Source organism: Mus caroli, chromosome 14 (assembly GCF_900094665.2).
Source record: "Mus caroli chromosome 14, CAROLI_EIJ_v1.1, whole genome shotgun sequence".
NCBI classification, from domain to species: domain Eukaryota; kingdom Metazoa; phylum Chordata; class Mammalia; order Rodentia; family Muridae; genus Mus; species Mus caroli.
Window position 1 is genome coordinate 39134813 of NC_034583.1, and position 19829 is coordinate 39154641.

At 38.1% G+C, this 19829-nt stretch overlaps 2 protein-coding genes across 2 annotated transcripts in view; one reads left to right on the forward strand and one right to left on the reverse strand.

The window, feature by feature from the left end:
* Window positions 1-14509, forward strand: part of Socs4 (suppressor of cytokine signaling 4) — a 15939-nt gene extending 1430 nt beyond the window's left edge. Inside the window, exon 2 of the mRNA XM_021181467.2 lies at window positions 11789-14509. Coding sequence (XP_021037126.1) covers window positions 11882-13192 — 1311 coding nt within the window. The 5' untranslated portion in view covers window positions 11789-11881 and the 3' untranslated portion in view covers window positions 13193-14509. The remainder of the gene's footprint in view (window positions 1-11788) is intronic.
* Window positions 1-19829, reverse strand: part of Wdhd1 (WD repeat and HMG-box DNA binding protein 1) — a 57903-nt gene that overhangs the window by 36828 nt on the left and 1246 nt on the right. The window contains exon 2 of the mRNA XM_021181465.1: window positions 18223-18277. The gene's annotated coding sequence lies outside the window, so the exon portion shown is untranslated. The remainder of the gene's footprint in view (window positions 1-18222; window positions 18278-19829) is intronic.

The window sequence follows — 19829 nt, forward strand, 5'->3', positions numbered from 1 at the left end:
GGCTCACAACCATCTGTAACGAGATCTGGTGCCCTCTCCTGGAGTGTCTGAAGACAGCTACAGTGTACTTACATATAATAAATAAATAAGTCTTTAAAAAAAAAAAAAAAAAAAAAACTATTGCTGTAAATACTTTAGACAGTGCCTGTAATACCATTTGATTTTAGAACTATGAATGATGTCAGCACACCTGCCCGCTCTCTCTGCCATAACAACCAAGCCAGTATTGACAGGTTAAGATAATATTTCCTTTGCTGATTTCCCAGGTATGAATAAGCTTAAGCCTGATGATTAGACAGTTTCGTTTTTAATTTTAACTCTAACCTGTTGTATGACCTTGAGTGTGAGTGTGTCTTTATTTTCCTGAATGTCAGATTTCTCACCTCTAAAGTAGAGGTGATATTTAGTTCCACCAAATTATTGCAGTACGTAGAAGATACTCATGGAAGTCTAAAACTATTAAGGCCTCATGTTACTAGTTAGGCACTTAGGTATTTAGTAGTTTTGCTTAAAGTGGGGTTAGCCTATAAAACCTTCAAACGCTAAATGCATCCAAAACTGTGACTGCTGCCTTCATCAAGTTTATGAGCGTGTTCTGGGCAATAGATTTTAAGTAGTATGTACAGGTTAATAAAGTAATGGAATTTGTATAACTAAAGTACTGCATTTGAAAAATTGTCAGTTTATATATAATAACGTAACATTTGAAAAATCAGTGTGCTTGTAATTCTCATATGGGTACCAAAATTTCCCAAATGAATTATTACCAGTGCATATCTCATTGGTGTGGGTATCTGAATGAGGTAACTAAAAATAATACCAAGATCAGAGATTCAATTTCACTGAAGTTTAGTTTGCACTGTGTGACCATTTTAATACTTTGAAGTTCACAAAATAGTGTTGGTCTCAAGGATAATAGGTTGAGAAAACATAGATATATTACCATTCTATCAAAGATAGATATTACATATAAATAATATTATATGATCCTACACAGTTATCTAAGAGACTATAACAGTTTTGCCTACAGAAGAGGGTTTGTTTTTGTTTTGTTTTTTATGATTTTATTTTTAATTATAAAAATGTGTATGGTAGGGGTGAGTGCAGTGCTTACTGAGGCCAGAAGAGGGCATTAAATCCCGCAATTGTGGGCTACAAAATTGGGGTTCTGGAAGCTGAATTTGGGTCCTTTGCAAGCACAGCAAGTATTTGTAGCTACTGAACCATCTCTCCAGTCCAGCCCCTAAAATGTCTTTTTAATAGAATATTTCCTTGGTATAAGAATCATTTTTATTGTGGAAGATGAGGCTGGAAAAGGGGGTAACAATAGCTAAGGAGAACCAAGTATTGAGAAAGATAACATTTTTTTATCTCTCTGTGAATGAATTAGGAGTGAATGTGAATAGCATGTTTATTCTGGGAGTAAATAATACGTGTATAAAGCCAGTAAGGTATGAAGGAGGTATAGTAAAAGTCCCTCTGCTCTTAGCCACCTAGTTCCTCCAGCTGGACAAAGCTGCTGTTTGCTCATCTGATTACACTGTCAGCACTAGATTGACTTTGAGCAGAGCAAGACAGAGATTATCAAGTTTTCGTACATTGCATTTTGATCATACTCATCATCATCATGTCACTGTACCCCTTAATTCTTCCCAGGCCCACTACTCTGCTTAGTAAGCTACCACTGTCCAATTTGTGTTGCCAGTCTACCCAGGAATATAGGGCCATCCACTGGAACACGGCTGCCTTAGTCAGAAATCCGACTCTTCCTCCCCTAGAAGTATCTATCACCTGTCAGAAGTTTCTCAGAAGTCCCTCTCCACTCCATGGTAGAGAGAGTGTTAACTGGCTTGATCTTGTGCAGGTAGCCACAGCAGCTGAGTTCATGGATTTGATGGTCCTCTTGTGTCTGAAAGACAGTTTCACTCCCCAATCTCTGGCTCTTAAGACAGGCAGTGGTGGCGCATGCCTTTAATTCCAGCACTTGGGAGGCAGATTCGAGGCCAGCCTGGTCTACAGAGTGAGTTCCAGGACAGCCAGGGCTACACAGAGAAACCCTGTCTTGGAAAACAAAAAAACAAAACAAAACAAAAAAAGATCTTTCTCTTTACCTTCCACTGTGGTCCCTTAGTTTTGGGGTGCATGTGATTTGAATACCCCATTGGTGGCTGAACACCGCATTGACATTAGTCTTTTACTTTGACGAATGGAAAATGTTTGTTAACCACCATCCACTGTACAAAGAAACTTCTCTGATGAGTTCTGAGAGATGTACTTATCTGTTGGTATAGAGGTAAGGCTTGAGAAGGCACACTGTGTCCATTTAGCAAAATAGTAGTCATGACTGAACCCTGGTGCCTTTTAGTGGTTTTGCTGTTGTTGTCTTGTTGAAACAGTCTCACTTTGTTGCCCAGGCTGGCCAGAACTTAACTAGGTAGACTAGGCTGGCCTTGGACTCAGAGCTCAGCCTCCCTATCCTTCCCAAGTGCTATAATTAAAAACATTCCCCACCGCACCTGGCAATATTCAGGGTGTTATAGGTAGAAATCTAAAACTCAGAAACGTTCTGATGCGCCAGAGTCACATACCGTCCGTCCGTGTTAGACTCTAGCTCTTTCACTTATCCAAAGCAGGCTGCTATACCACCTCTAGATAAAGCTCTTGCAGTAAAAGTCAGAATTTAATGAAACAGATTTTAACAGGTATTGGTCTCAGACTTGTGTAGTCTAAGCTGACCTTAAATTGGATATATATTTTACACTCCTAAGTCCAGGAATTATAGACTTGTGCTACCACACATAGCTTTTAAAATTAAAACTTAAAAAAATTTAAATCTAGATTCATGTTTTACTAGTATTTGGGTGAAATGTGTTACCTACCTTAAATGTAATCATATATAATTATTATAAACTAGTAAAAAAGAATAACCTATAGCTTTTTTATTTGTATTAAAAAAAAAAAGCCTAGCATGGTGGCCACACCTTTAATTCCAGCAGTCAGGAGGCAGACCCAGGTGGCTGTCTTTGATCTTTGAGTTTGAGGCCAGCCGGGTCTACATAGTTCCAGTACAGTACTGTCAAGGACTAAGAGACTTTGCCAACTCCTCAAAAACAAACAAACAAACAAATAAAAATTCACTTGTCTAGTATTTTTGTTTAAATCTTGGTTAAGTTAGCTTAAAGGACTATAAATTAGGAAACAGCCCAGAGAGATGGCTCAGAAGTTAAGAATACTGACTGCTCTTCTAAAAGACTTGGGTTCAATTCCCAGGACAAGGTATGCAAGCTAAACATCCATACACACACAAAAAATGAAATACATTTTTTAAAGAAACTATAAGATTTTTATCACTAAAAATTTATTTTTCACTCAATATTTTTAAGGAATCCTAAACTTTAAAGCTTTGACGCTGGAGAGATGGCTCAATAGCTAAGAGCACTTGCTGTTCTTTTAGAAGACCAGGGTTCAAGTCCCAACACCCACATCTGATGACTCACTATTCCAGAAGATGTGAAACCCTCTTCTGGCTTCTAGGAGTACCTGCACACATGTGGTACACATACCTGTACTCAGTCACAGACACATAAGTCTTCAAACAAACAAGCAAACAAAAAAATCAAGCTTGTTTAAAGGAACACATTTAACTAAAATGTAATGTGCTTTCTGCTTTATGGTGCTTAGAAATACTGGAGCTTTCAACTTCAGATCGTTTTGTTGTTGTTGTTGTTGTTTTATTACTCGTTTTGTTGAGTCAGGCTCCCATGTAGTTCAGCTGACCTTGAGCTCCTGATAGCCCTACATCCACCTCCAGGTGCTAGGATTTCAGGCGTGTACAGCCTTGCCTGTTATATGTCCAGATTTTCACTGTATATTTTTGTGCAGTTTCTAGCCTTAAATACATACAGCCATTGGTGGCTCTTTTTTCTTTAACTTTTGCCACTTGTTTATCTCATTTTTAGAAAAGTCCTCAGTAATATTTTTTATTAATCTCAGTAAATGTTGTTTTCATACTGTGTAAAACTGTGTCCTGATTTTACAAATGAGAAAATTGGGTTAAATTAGATTTATACTTACTTTTTGGTGTTTTTGCAGTGTTGGGGATTGAACTTAGAGCCTCATGCATGCTAAATCAGTTCTCTATAAGTGATCTGTACCCCCTTTCTTTTTTTGTACCCCCTTTCATAAATTTATTTGAATACTCTATGCTATCTTGTAATTAAAAATTATAAATTAGGGGCCGAGCGTGGTGCCTGCCGCACGCCTTTAGTCCCAGCACTTGGGAGGCAGAGGCAGGCGAATTTCCGAGTTCGAGGCCAGCCTGGTCTGCAGAGTGAGTTCCAGGACAGCCAGGGCTATACAGAGAAACCCTGTCTCGAAAAAAAACAACAACAACAAAATTATAAATTAGGAGGAAAATACATGTATTCAATTTATTCCATAAAGTGTTTAATAGCATGCCTTAAATTACGATTCTGTTGCTCTTCCTTTGAGGAGGCCAGGTTTTGCTGGTAGTTAGGGCTGGGGGCCAGGGATGAGTTTTTCCAGATTCTTGGCCTCTTGGCCTGTTCTTCAAGAATTTAAAATCAAAGCTCACACAGATTTGTGAAAGTAGCAAGGAAACAGCTTAAACAAAGCTGTAGGGAAGATCCTAGTGTACTGTTAGAGAGCAGGGATCTCATGAACCAAGGCCCTCAACAGCCCCAGCTACCGCTTAGGGCTCCCTTCTGTGTGCTCAGCAGAAAGAAGAATTTGTTCTAAGGGCTATGGTGGGGTGATTTGCTGTTTGATTGATAGATTAGTTCATAAATTGTTTTTCTACTGTTGTTTCTTTTCATAATGCATCTGATCTTAATAAAATGCACACCCAAGTATGCATAGACACAAGAGAGTAAATAGGAGATTCTCTAAAAATTAAATTGACACCTTTTTGCTTTATTACACTGAATAGCTAAAGTCAGTTTACGCTGAATCAGAACCAGGATATACTGCAAATACGTCTGAATAGAAACTGTTCTGTTTCCTTATGGGAAGAGGAACCTGCATCACTGATCGCTGTTTGGAAAAGGATATAGGTATAGGTTGATGCAGGTTGTTTGGTGCATTGTTCAGAGAAAGGTATGCTCATAGTACCTGCAGAAAGGGCTAGGCTGCTAAGTGCATTATTAGAAGGGGGAGGTAGGGTAACACAAACCATGGGTTACCTAGATCAGGTGTACTTCCAGCCATTAGTGTTCTGGCTGACCTTTATTCTAGACTAGCTGACATCAGTTGATAAATGATTTTATCTTTAGTTTATAAGTTCATGGAATGTACATTCATTTTAATGCTTTCAATTTTCTATTCTATAGAAGGTATTTTTGGGAAATACAGGAATCTGTGCCTTAAGCAGATTTCTTTACTGAAGGACCACTGAAAAGCTTTGTTAATGTGCATAGTAGTCTTTCAGAGGGCTTTCTCAAACTTATTTAACAAGAAGACCACCACCCTTTTTTCCAGAATAAGTATTTGTGTCAAATTATTTTATTCTGACAAATACTAATTTTATGTATTTATGGAATACATGTAGTTTTGATGGTCATATGCATAATGGTTCATTCAAAATTTCACTTAACTTTTTTGTAGTAAGAAAATTAAAGTTTATCTTAGCATATTTTTAAATAGGCATTACTGTTCCAGTTGTCACCATGCAGTCTGATAAAGCACTGAAACTTCCTCCCACACAGAGTTTTAGAGCTAGTGTGGAGGAAGTGCAGCAAGGGCGAGGAGAGGACTGGATTTAATGTTGTCTTTGCGGTTTTCCTTTTTGGTTTTTTGGTTTTATTTAATTATCATCATCATCCCTGGGAGCCCTAGCTAACTCTCTAACGCATATACTGTTAAGTGCTTAGTAGAAATTTTTTTTTTTTTGCTAGAAAATTTAAAAAAAAGAAAATTATTTGCTGGGGACAAAACCAGAAAATGAAAAGCTTTTTTTTTTTTTTTTTGGTCATCTCGAATTTTTTCTTCCTGTACAACCTGTTTTTATTTGGTGGAGTTTGGGCAGGTGGTTGCAGGTAAACACGGAGTCACACATTTTTTGGAAAGGTCACAAGACCGAATCTCTATCACAATAATAATGTATTTATGAATTATTTATTATGTTGAATTACTCTTTAGATCATCAAATTTATTTTAGGTTAGTACTGGAAATTAGAATTCTAGTCTTAAGTGTATATCAGCATTGTAGGCATAAGTAGTTCAATGAATAATTTATATAACACATAAAACATTCTCGATCATCCTGCAATATAGAACATACAGATTAGTTTTCCAGATGTTTAACCTTTTCATTATTAACTTTTATTTTCTGTAAAACTCTTGAATTAAAATTACCTCCCTAGCCTTACTCAATAAAAATATTAGTTAACCCTTTTGTTAGTGAATTTAGCAGGTGGACACTTTCTCGTCACTGTCATTCCAGTTGAATGTGGAAACTTGCTTTCTTGAAGTGGCGCTTACGTAAACTTGCTTTTTAAACATTTGCTTCTTGCTCATTAAGAAATAATGGCTTTCTTTTTAAATGTCATTGTTGATTCCCCAGAGCTATGTATAACATGGCTCCCTCCATAAAAAATTAATATTGAGTCAGGATCTAAAGCCACTTCTCCCAAATGATTCTTTTCTCTTCTTTAAAAAAGAAAAAAAGAGGAGGGGGAGTTTCTCTACAGCTGTTAACTATCTCCAGTTAACATCTCTCCAAATCCTGCTGTGAATTTTTTTTTTAACTGCACAAAATTGGTGATAAAGTCTCCCAATTGTTCTCTATCTCTTCTTCCTATATACAAAGTTTGGTCTAAATACCAAGAATTTGCTTGGGGTAGAGCACTTATCCAACATGCATGAAGCCTTGCGTTCTAACCAGCAGCCTGGTAAGGAGTAATGATCAGGACAGTAGACGAAACTTTGAGAAAAATGAATGACTGGCTATTTGTAGCTGTGTTGATCAGTGTTCTCTTGCTGTGAAAAGACACCGTGATCATAGCAACTCTTATGAAACAAAGGTTTTAATTGGCTGGCTTACAGTTTCGGAGGTTTAGTTTCTTATTATCACGGTAGGGAACGTGGCAGCATGCAGGCAGACATGGTGCTGGAGAATAGCTGAGAGCTCCACACCTGGATCCACTGGCAGGAAGAGAGGAAGTCCACTGGGACCTGGCTTGGACTTTTGAACCCTCAAAGCCCACCCCCAGAGACACACTTCCTGTACTGACTGCTTTTGTGTCAACTTGACACAAGCTGGAGTTATCACAGAGAAAGGAACCTCCCTTGAGGAAATGCCTCCATGAGATCCAGCTGTGGGGCATTTTCTCAATTATGATCAAAGTGGGAGAGCCCATTTCGGGTGCTGCCATCCCTGGGCTGGTAGTCTTGGGTTCTATAAGAAATCGAGCTGAGCAAGCCAGGTTCGGAAGCAAGCCAGTAAGAAACATCCCTCCATGGCCTCTGCATCAGCTCCTGCTTCCTAACCTGCTTGAGTTCCAGTCCTGACTTCCTTTGGTGATGAATAGCAATGTGGAAATGTAAGCTGAATAAACCCTTTCCTCCCCAACTTTTCTTGGTCATGATGTTTGTGCAGGAATAGAAACTCTAACACACCTCCTAATCTTTTTTTTTTTTTTTTTTAAATAATGCCACTCTCTGCTGACAGCATTCAAATATATGAGTTCCTGGGGGCATTTTTAGTCAAACCTCCACAGGAACCATGTTATTGAGAACAGTATGATTGAGTTTTTATGTTTTTAAGAGTTTGGAGCTAAGTATGGTAATGCACAACTTTAATTCCAACACTTGGGAGGCAGAGGCAGCAGATCTCTATGAATTCAGGGCTAACCTGGTCTACATAATGAACTCCACACTAGCCAGAGCTATATAGTGAGAGAGTCTCAAGTATAAATACTTTTAAATGAATTTGGGGTACTAGGGATGTGCCTCATTAAAAGAGCATGTGTAAAACCTAGGTTTGATCCCAAACACCCACAAGTCTAAAGAGACTTGTGAAAGATATTAGAAAAATGTTTGTTATTGTTTCAACATGATACATTGTTTGCTTTGAGTATTTGAGGTAGGGCCTTATATAGCCCTGGCTGACTTCAGACTTATTCTGTACCCAAGGATAGGCTTCTTCTCCTGATCCTCCTGTCTCTACCTCCCAGATACGGGAGGACGTTTGTGCCTCCATGTGCAGCTCACGTGAGGACTTGTTTCTCTTTCCGCACAGTGGACGGCATTCTGAATACATTTTGCAGCGTGGCCTGGACATCCCAACTATCTTTCTGTTAGGATCTTCCGCAGCAAAGGGCTTTTCTAGTAGTTGTTAAGAGGTTACCTATGGTATGCACTATATAAACTATTAAAATTCTGTCTGCTTAGTAGCTTTGGAGAGTCACTTGTTAGTTCAGTGAAAAATTAAATTAGACCACTTGCCATAGTTTAAAGGTTCTTTTACTTCAAATGCTACAATCCAAAAATCCATTCCCTGGTCATACAGACAGTAGCAGTACAGAGTAAGACATGAAGCAGACTGGCCTGACTCTTCTGCATTTTGGGACTCCTACTTTTCTCTCAAGGGTAGCATCAGGCAAATTTCCAGATAACCAATTTCTTATATTTTAATTTCTAGGAAACAAAAATTTCAAGGTAAATGTTGTACATTGAAAACTGTAGCAGTTGCATGGTACTCTGAACCATACATTGATACGACAAAAATCACTTTATAAAGTTAGGATTTCTGTCTGACGTGCTATAATTTTAGCATTTGAGAAGCAGGGGGATTAAGAAGTGGATACCACCTGGGCTACATAGCAAACAAAGGGCTGGGGGTGTAATTCAGTGGTAGAGAGCTTCCCTTCTCAGATCCAAGCCCTGACTTCAACCCCCAGAACATGAGCGTGACTCCTCAGAGTTGTTGCCTAATCTTGCTCTAACATTCTTTTGGTGACCTTCCCAAACATTGATCTGTTTCCCACCAAGATCTCTGACCTGTTTGTGTGTCTTGTGTCTATTGGCTGGCTGCATTCTAGCAGTTTGGACCTCAGTTCGCCCCTATCAAGAGACTTCCTTCTATCTGCTCCTCAGAATTCCTCCTCTCCTGGTTGCATGTCTGTCTTTTTTTTTTTTTTTTTTTTTTTTTTTTTTTTTTTTTTTTTCGAGACAGGGTTTCTCTGTGTAGCCCTGGCTGTACTGGAACTCAACTCTGTAGACCAGGCTGGCCTCAAACTCAGAAATCCTCCTGCCTCTGCCTCCCAAGTGCTGGAATTAAAGGTGTGCGCCACCACCGCCTGGCGGTTCTTCTTGATTTAGACTTTACATTCCACTTTTAGAGAACATTCTATTATAAAGTAAAATTGTTGATAAATATGAAATTTTATTTTGTCCTCTCCTCCTGTTGATGCTTTGGCTAGTTTTCCTTTAAAGAAACTCACCGCTGGCTTTTGGCTTTGCAGTGTTTTTGAGAACCATTTTATCAGAAGTCCTTTCCAGTGCCTTCAGAGAGTTCAGCATAAGTTCAGTCTCCCTTGGGACCAGAAATGTTTTAAATTTTGTTTGTTTTCTCTGATTTTGGAATTTTTACACATATGTAGTAAGATGTCTTGTGAATGAGCCCAAGTTTAAGAAATTCATGTTTTATTTATACCTTATATACATAACATGATAATAATTTCATACAGCATTTTTAATGTGCCCATGTTTTGCCTGCAGCCATCTACGTGGTCAGGTGTGGGATCTTCCACTGGTGACAACATGCAACACTTTAAAAGTATTTGAGAATTTATATTAGGGATCCTCAAGCCATCTTCATTCTTTCTAGAATTACAGGTTTTTAGAATGATGCACTATTTAGAAGGCTCCTTGACTATGAAAACACATGTATGTCCCTCTGTTCTAAGGAGAAGAAAATACTGTTGAATATAATGGCAGTACTAAGTGATGGTGTTACTTGAAAAGTTAGGTAAAATTAGGAGTTTATTTTAAAATGTACTGCTTTGAAAATGCCTTAGTCTTTAACCACATTACTTGGCTGTTGAGATTTTTAATGTTCTAAAATTAAGAAACATAATCATAATTAGCATATTGAGTGACTGATTTTTCTTAGATACAAAATTCAGCTTTCATTTGCAAAATATTTGGAATAATAGGACTGTGACTCTCAATTCCTAGCTTAACTCTTACTTCACTTAAAAATAAAGGGAGGCTGGAGAGCTGGCTCAGTAGCTAAGAGATGCACTGCTCTTGCAGAGGACCTAGGTTTGGTTTCTAGCACACACCCCCGCAGGCTCACAGCTGCCTATAGCTACAGTTTCAGGGGACCTGATGCCTCTAACCTACTCAGGCGCCTGCATGCACGCACATAAACTATACACTGCTACACAAATAGAATTGAAAAATGACTAAAAAACTTTTAGAAATAGTTCTGTAAATTCATTATAAATTCTAGTATGTGTAGCCAAGGAATGCCCTGTAGAAATTTACCTGCTTATTTTCAAGTGATCAAGAATGTAAGAGTATTATGTGAGTAAAATACTTCTAAAAGCTACATAGATTGATAATGATGTAGCCACTTACTGAAATTAATTAGCAAAACTCATTTAAGACTATTTATTTGACATTCCCATTGCTTAGTGGTAATTATTTACTTAAATTCTAAAAACTTTACAACTTAAAATTGTTCTTGTTTGAATGAGTAGAGATGGAAGCAAGAGAAGAAAGAATATGGGTATTAGTTCTCAACCAGTGGCTCGTAGATTCGGAACTATTTCTAAATATAGAGAATTCACTGGCCTGTTGTGCAATAAGAAAAATAAAGTAAAGGTTGGAGAAAATGACACATGCCTGCAGTTATAGCACAGAGGTGGGGTCAGGAGAAATATTGCAAGTTTAAGGCTAGCCTGAGCCACAGAGAGATTTCCAGATTGGCCAAGGCTACATTGCAAGATGCTGTCTCAGGAAACCAATAAGAGAAAAATAAGGGAAGGAGAAATAGGCATAAGGTATACTGCAAAGTTAGGAATTAGTTCTATCCAAGCTTGTATTAAGAGAGGACACATACTGAGAATTAGCTATGACAAAGAAATCCATTATCCTGCCTCCATGGTACTAGCCAGTATTATCCCAGTACGCTAAAGCAGTACATTAAAGTGGGAACAAGACACCTGGGGCTGCCTTACAGCATGGCCAGTACTCTTGCATGTACCAATTAGGCTTTTCATCTTGTGTCTAAGTAAGGCTTAATGTACAATCTAGCATAGGTGAGCAGGTTGTTAATGACTTCCTTTTTTCTTTTTCTTTTTTTTTTTGTATTAAAAATGCAAACATTTAATTATAAAGATATCTAAGAATCTTATTCAGTTTATCAAAGTGGAAATAATAGATAGTAAAGGCTTTATCAATTATTATTACACATTTAAAAGAGCAAAATATTCTATATAATAATATTTATAAGACATAAACAAATGATTAAATATATATTCAACAGACAGATACACATGTAAGATTAGAGCAAATAACCATTTAAATTGATACTAATAACAAAATTGAAGGCATTAATAACAAAACCCTTTGCATTTTATTTTTGTGAACAAAATGTCTCAATCATAATTGCAAAAGCTTCAATTTAAAGTTAAATAAAAGCCACATCTTTTTGAATAATAAATTCAAAAGTATTTCTGAAACCTTAAAAACTGTTAAGCAGTAAGGTAAACAGATTGGTTTATGCAACCATTGTGATGCCTGTCTTTTTTCTTTTTCTTAGATCCGTCCAGAAAGTGCCCAGAAGAAACTTCCTCTTAGAAAAGCTGAAAACACAGTATTTATAACACTGGAAATTGTAAAGAATTTGTTTAAAATGGCTGAAAACAATAGTAAAAATGTAGATGTACGGCCTAAAACAAGTCGGAGTCGAAGTGCTGACAGGAAGGATGGTTATGTGTGGAGTGGAAAGAAGTTGTCTTGGTCCAAAAAGAGTGAGAGTTGTTCTGAATCTGAAGCCATAAGTACTGTTGACAATGTTGAAATTCCTCTAAGAAGCCAGGAAAGGCAGCTTAGCTGTTCGTCCATTGAGTTGGACTTAGATCATTCCTGTGGGCATAGATTTTTAGGCCGATCCCTTAAACAGAAACTGCAAGATGCAGTGGGGCAGTGTTTTCCGATAAAGAATTGTAGTGGCCGACACTCTCCAGGGCTTCCATCTAAAAGAAAGATTCATATCAGTGAACTCATGTTAGATAAGTGCCCTTTCCCACCTCGCTCAGATTTAGCCTTTAGGTGGCATTTTATTAAACGACACACTGTTCCTATAAGTCCCAACTCAGATGAATGGGTGAGTGCAGACCTGTCCGAGAGTAAATTGAGAGATGCTCAGCTGAAACGAAGAAACACAGAAGATGACATAACCTGTTTCTCACATACCAATGTCCAGCCTTGTGTCGTAACTGCCAACAGTGCTTCGTGTACAGGTGGTCACATAACTGGTTCTATGATGAACTTGGTCACAAACAACAGCATAGAAGACAGTGACATGGATTCAGAGGATGAAATTATAACGCTGTGCACAAGCTCCAGAAAAAGGAATAAGCCCAGGTGGGAAATGGACGAGGAGATCCTGCAGTTGGAGGCACCTCCTAAGTTCCACACCCAGATCGACTACGTCCACTGCCTTGTTCCAGACCTCCTTCAGATCAGTAACAATCCGTGCTACTGGGGTGTCATGGACAAATATGCAGCCGAAGCTCTGCTGGAAGGAAAGCCAGAGGGCACCTTTTTACTTCGAGATTCGGCGCAGGAAGATTATTTATTCTCTGTTAGTTTTAGACGCTACAGTCGTTCTCTTCATGCTAGAATTGAGCAGTGGAATCATAACTTTAGCTTTGATGCCCATGATCCTTGTGTCTTCCATTCCCCTGATATTACTGGGCTCCTGGAACACTATAAGGACCCCAGTGCCTGTATGTTCTTTGAGCCGCTCTTGTCCACTCCCTTAATCCGGACGTTCCCCTTTTCCTTGCAGCATATTTGCAGAACAGTTATTTGTAATTGTACGACTTACGATGGCATCGATGCCCTTCCCATTCCTTCGCCTATGAAATTGTATCTGAAGGAATACCATTATAAATCAAAAGTTAGGCTACTCAGGATTGATGTGCCAGAGCAGCAGTGATGTGGAGAGGTTAGAATGTCGACCTGCATACGTATTTTCATTTAATATTTTATTTTTCTTATGCCTCTTTGAATTTTTGTACAAAGGCAGTTGAATCCAAAATAAAACTGTGCCCTAAGTTTTAATTCCAGATCAATTTATTTTTTTTATGATACACTTGTTATATATTTTTAAGCAAGTATTTGGTTTTTGTTTTTACCATGTAAATTTACATATGGTCCAGGCATATTTACAATTTCAAGGCATTGCATATACATTTGAATATTCTGTATTTTTTAAATAATCTTTTGCGCTTTCCTATGTGTGAAATATTTTGCTAATCTATGCTATCAGTATTCTTGTATGACCGAATAGTTACCTATTCTCTTTTCATTTTGAAGATCTTCAGTAAAGAGTGTTATAATCAATCCATTATAATGTAATTGACTTTTGTAATTTGCCAATAGGAGTGTTAAACAACAAAATGATTTAAAATGAAACTTAATGTATTTTCATTTTAAATATTAACTAAAACAAGTTTGTTAATTATTCTAGCCAATGAGAAAAGAGAATGTAGCGTCCTAGAGGTGTATTTGTTCTGCAGTTTGGCAGGACCGTCAGTTAATCCAAATAAGCATCCCCTCAGCCTGGAGGTGAATGGAACTCGGGTTCCTTTCTTACAAGGGAAGCTTTACAAAGCAAAATAGCAGTGTTAGAAGCTTGGAGTTGTTAAGGCAACTAGAGTTTTCTCTATTAATTTATAGACTGTTGCATCTACTTAGCTCTTTTTTAGGAACTCTGGTTCCCAGGGGAAAATAACATAGTTTCTAAACAGCTCCTGTGTCTATCCACCAGTAACAAAAAACTCAAGAGTTTCTCATCATTTTAAATTGATCTTAAATAAAGATGAAAACAAAAACATGGCTCAATATTTAGGAAGCTTAATATTGCTTTTGGTATTTACAACCTAAATAGTCATTTCTGTCCTCAGAACTAACATGAATTTTATGTGGTGTGGCAGTAGCTCCATGACATGACGTCACAGGCCTAGAGTAACAAACAGTGAGGGGTGCCCTGTTTCTTCAGTGGTTGACCTTGGCAGAGTGCCCAGTTTTCCTGTGCTGAGCTGTCTGCCTCTTTTAAATAGTGTACTAATTATTTTACTTATCGTTTCTGTGTGTGACAGTGTCTCTCCTCTCATGTAGCCTAGGCTCACCTCAAATTTGAGCTCCTTCAGCCTGAATTTAGATTACTGGTTTAACCCACCATGAGCAGCTAGTGATGGATGGGTAGATTTTTTCCTTTCCTTCCTTGCTTCCTTCTTCCCTCCCTCCCTCCCTCCCTCCCTCCCTCCCACCTTTCTTTGTTTTTGTTGTTGTTGTTGCTATTTGCTTAGCTTGGATTGGTTTGGTTGTTTAGTTGGTTGGATTTTGGTTTTTTTTTTTTTTTTTTTTTTTTTTTTTGGTTTTTCGAGACAGGGTTTCTCTGTGTAGCCCTGGCTGTCCTGGAACTCACTCTGTAGACCAGGCTGGCCTCGAACTCAGAAATCCGCCTGCCTCTGCCTCCCGAGTGCTGGGATTAAAGGCGTGCGCCACCACGCCCGGCTTTTGGTTTTTTTGAAAACAGAGTCTCTCTGTGTAATCCTGGCTATCCTGTAGCTTGCTGAGTCGACCAGGCTGTCATCAAACTCAGAGAAATACTACTGCCTTTGCCTCCCAAGTACTGTCTTACAGGTATCTGACACCATGCATGGCTAATAATTCCTCCCTCTCTCTCTCTCTCTCTTTCTTCTTTCTTTCTTTCTTTCTTTCTTTCTTTCTTTCTTTCTTTCTTTCTTTCTCTCTTCCTTCCTTCCTTCCTTCCTTCCTTCCTTTTTTCTGATGATGTATTTCTTGATGTTAGTTCAGCTGTGTAAGGAAATTTGCTTCAACCTGATTGAAAGAACATTAACTCATACATTTCTGAGTTAGAACAAATGTTTCTCGTTGGCATGGTGATACATGCCTCTAATCCTAGCACTTGAAAACCAGAGGGATGAGGATTGCTGCAAGTTTAAGCCAGTCAGAGCTGGGTGCTGAGAATTTGTCTCAAAAAAGAAGCCTTATTCTTGTTGCATATATGTTAAAGTAGCCTTTCCCAGCCTTGAGGATCTGTTAATGTAAAAACATTCTTCAGCAATAGCTTTCACTGTATATAGCAGTTCATGCCTGCCTCAGCCTTGGGAGACTGAGGCAGAAGAATCACCATGAGTTCTGAAATAACCTAGGCTACAGAGTGAGACCCTATCTCAATATCCCTGCCCCACCCCACCCGGCAAAGAAACTAACAGCTTTAAATTCTTCAACAATTACAAAGTTAAATGGGAAAAATCTTTTACCATTCTCTTCTAGAATTTTTTTCTCAGCGGTCTAAAGATCGTGTGATCCCTGTGAGAGGTAGCCACTCAAGGCGTACCTCTTAGAGTTGTAATGAGGCTCAGGCTGTGAACACCAGTGTCAGGGTGACTAAGTGTCTAAAGATGCTGCTGACCTCCCTGACAGTAGACAGGCCGACTACCTCATTTCGTCGTGGCACTTTTGTAGTTACTGAGATGCTCATCTTATTAACCAGTAGGACATTTCCTAAGTATCCATCTTTGCTGAAAGAAAATTTATAGTGTGGTAAGACTCTACTCATAATTACAGCTCTATATCAGAATTTGATAAAACCTTTTGTTTCTGTGAAACAATTATTTTTAACATTTTTCTTTTAAAAGTAACTTTTTATCAGTACAGAACTATCTAAGGGATGACTAGCTTATGAATATTCTGTTAAAAGGTAGTTTTATAAAGAAAAGTGAAATACGTCTTTTATAGTGGTAAAACTAGTATTTATATGAAAGTCAAAATCAGTAGCTTTTAATATACTTCAGACTGATTGCTTATATTTTCTCTGGCTTTTTTATTCTTTTCAATTTTAAGATATTAACAACTGTTAATATTTTCAAAATACTGCCATATGTGTAGCTTTGAAATGTGTATTAAATGAGGACAAGAGAGTGACTTGTATACTCTGAAATGCTTTGTGTCTTTCCTTTGGTACTTACTACAATAAAAAGAAATTTGGAAAGTAGAGATATATAAAGACTTGGGAAGAGAATTATTTAATGTGAAGGAAAGAGAACAGAGTGACAAAAAATTAGGGATTGGAATGTAGAGAAATTATCCACATTCACTGTGTTCTTGTGATGAACATCAGTACTCAAAACTAACTCATAAAAAGTTTAAAATATATTTGAGTTAAATAGCTAAAATGCAACTAATTTATGCTAAATTAGCATAAATAAAATTTAAGAGGTATGCAAGGAAGTCTAAATTAAATGAAAATGTTAAAACTCTTAACTTGAATTTTGGAACATTTGAATAGTATTAATTCCAGTTGAAAGACTGTCTAGGGCAGGCCTTGATGCCCACAGCTTTAATCCCAGCACTGGGGAGGCAGAGGCAGCCGGGTCCCTCAGAGTTGAATGCCAACCTGGTCTACAGAGTGAGTTTCAGGCCAGCCAGGGCTACATAGTGAGACCTGTCTCAAAACAAAACAAAAGAAGGAAGAAAGAAAAGGAAAGAAAAGCAGTTGGTATGGGGGAACCGTGCAGAGTTTATTTGTGAGAGAGGATGGAGCTAAAAGAATCAAGATAAAATATTAAAATTAAGAATTTAGGCATTGCCTCAGGGAAAAGGTCTCGACAGCCAGAGGGAACCACTTTATCGCTAATAGCTCGTCTGGAGCAGACGCCAGCTGCTCTGGGAGCCTCCAGCACAACCAGGAAATGAACCTGACTTTTCCATTTCTCCTGAGGCTTTTTTGGACAGACCCTTCTGCTCTTTGTTAGACCTACATCTTGAGTCATGCTACAATTACTAAAATATGCTGAATGGATTATTTTTAAAAGTTTCTTTGGGTGTTTTTTCTATGAAGAGTTATATGTGATTTTTCTGATATATAACCGTGTCAGTGGACTAAATAATGAATGGAGGGGATATATTAATTTAAAGGGGATCTGATAGGAACATTAAAGGAAGCTTTTAGTCAGCCTGTGGCTAGAATTATTGATTTGGTAAGCAAACCTGCAGTCTTTGCTGACTTTCAGCTAATGGCTAACTCTGGTCAAAGAATGGCTTTTGCTTAAGGTTTTGACTTATTATAAATAAGATTAAGAATGTCTTAGTAATTAGGAATCCTTTAAAACATAGAACAAATGTGCAAATGAGACTCATCTTTTTATAAGAAAAACACATAAGCCTTTATCACTTATTCATGAGCTAAAGCCATTAAGATAAATCAAATTATCAACTTTCAATCTCTGAACTTTGGGTCATTTTATAGATCCATATAATAGAGTACTTCTTTCCTGTGAATCTGATGCTTTGAGATAGATCTCTTAACCCTCTTTTCATTAAAAGTATTTGTCATTTTTAACTACAGTCACAATCCAGTAGGCAACTATATTTTTATTTTGGCAGAGCAAATTTCACAGAGTCCATAATTATAAGACAATCCTGAAGCCAAAACAATGTTTAAAATAGCCTGTTTAGCCAGGTGTAGTGGCACCGGCCTCTAGGCTGGTTTCTGTGAGTTCCAGGCCATTGTTACATCCTGTCTTGAGAAAAGATGACGACGAAGAAATGTAAATAATGGCTATCTAGTGGAAAAGGCTTTAGGACAAAACTAACTTCAAGACTGTGTGTCTATTTTGTAATTTTGAATGGATTGCTCAATCCTAAATACTCCTTGCCTTAATTTCCTGTGAAATGTAGGTAATGGTCTTGGTCTCCTGAATGTTCATTCAGTAAAAGGTGTCCCTTGGATCATAGTTGAAAATAATTGCTGAGTAGCTATTCAGTACTAGTTGAGAATGACACATTTTTAAAGTAGCACCTTTGTGGGGCATACAAAATCATATTCACTTGTCTGTAATAAGCTTTCTTGACTTGCTCTGATAATGGAGATAATAGAACAATTTGGGTTTATGGTTTAAACCCTACAATTAGATAATTGGAGTTTCCTCCTACCTTTCAGAAGATCTGTGTAAACTGATATTGGCCTTGTTTGGAAAGATGATCACATCTGCAGGAAATAAAGATCATTTTACCATGGTTATAAATCAAATCTAAGCTATCAGACCTAGGAGTCATGATGTAAAACTCAAGAAAGTTTATTTAAATCATGCTGGCTTTGCTAGAATTGGATACATTTGTATGAGCCGAGTATGAACTATATACACTTGAATATCAGAGTTTAATGATTTCACAATGCTATGTTGTCAATCATGGTGTGTAACCCATACTGTTTCTTTTCACTTTCTAATCTTGACAAATATTTCTGTAGGTTTAAATTTTTTGATCTGAATAAATTTTCGCTTAATTAAATCTTAATATATGAAATCCAAAACTTTGTCGTTTTTAAAGATTTGTGTGCATGTGTTAAATTCAGGAGCGTACCATGATACACTGTGCGAAAGCCAAAGGACAACCCTTTGAGGGCTAATTGTCTTGTGGCTTGACTTTGAGGTTTAGCCTCCAGCTGTAGGCATGCTGAAGTTCCAGCGGCTAGCCACAGTGCCTAGGTTTTCACAAGGGTTTCAGTGAGCAGACTCGGGGAGTAAGGAGGTTTTAGCAAGGACCTTTACCTGCTAATCCAAAACCTTGGCCCCAGCCTTGTGGTTTTGTTTTTCAGTTCTTCGTATTGGGAGCTGGAGGGTGGGGGAGGATGGGGATTAGAAGGTGTGAGGGCAAAGGACAATCTGTGGAGTTACTTATCTTTTACCTTCATTCTAAGGGTCAAACTCCGATTGTCAGACTTGTACAGCAGGCACTTTAACCTGCTGAGGCGTGATTCAAACCAGTGGTTTGGTTTTTTTTAAGCTTTCCTACCTTTGAATGAAAGTGAGGACAGGGCCACTTTTTGGTATGGTTGAGAAGAGAGGTTTTACTGTAGCTATGAGGGAGAGAACAGCCAGTGGCATCTGGAAGAGTCAGAGTGAACCGGGCCATGGCGGGTGGGGCAGAAGAGGTGGGGGGGTGGGGTTGGAGATAAAGAGGCCTGACAAGAGAAACCAGATTAGGAGAGCACTCTGAAAATGAAGTCATAGAGGTTAGAGGTTAGATAGGTTTACTGTAGCGGGTGGGGTGAGAAGTGCTGGGGAAGCCACAGTTACTTGTCCAGGGTTTCTTTGGGACCTGACATACATCAAAAGTCTGGAAAGGAAAAAAATGAAAAAAAAAATGTTTTGTTTTTGTTTGTTTTCGAGACAGGGTTTCTCTGTGTAGTCCTGGCTTGTCCTGGAACTCACTGTGTAGACCAGGCTGGCCTTGAACTCAGAAATCCGTCTGCCTCTGTCTCTCAAGTGCTGGGATTAAAGGTGTGCACGGCTGAAAATTTGTATGTGAATTTAGATTTTGCTCTCTGGTATGTCAGTTTTGAGTCTCCCAGAAACAGAGGCCAGTCTCAAAAACCCAATACCCCTCATCTTACAGCAGTGGTTTATCAACCTTCCTAATACTGTGACTCTTTAATACCATTCCTCATGTTGTGGTAACCCCCAACCAGAAAATTAGTTCATGGCTACTTTATAACTGTATTTTTGCTACTGTTATAAATAATGTAAATACCTGATATT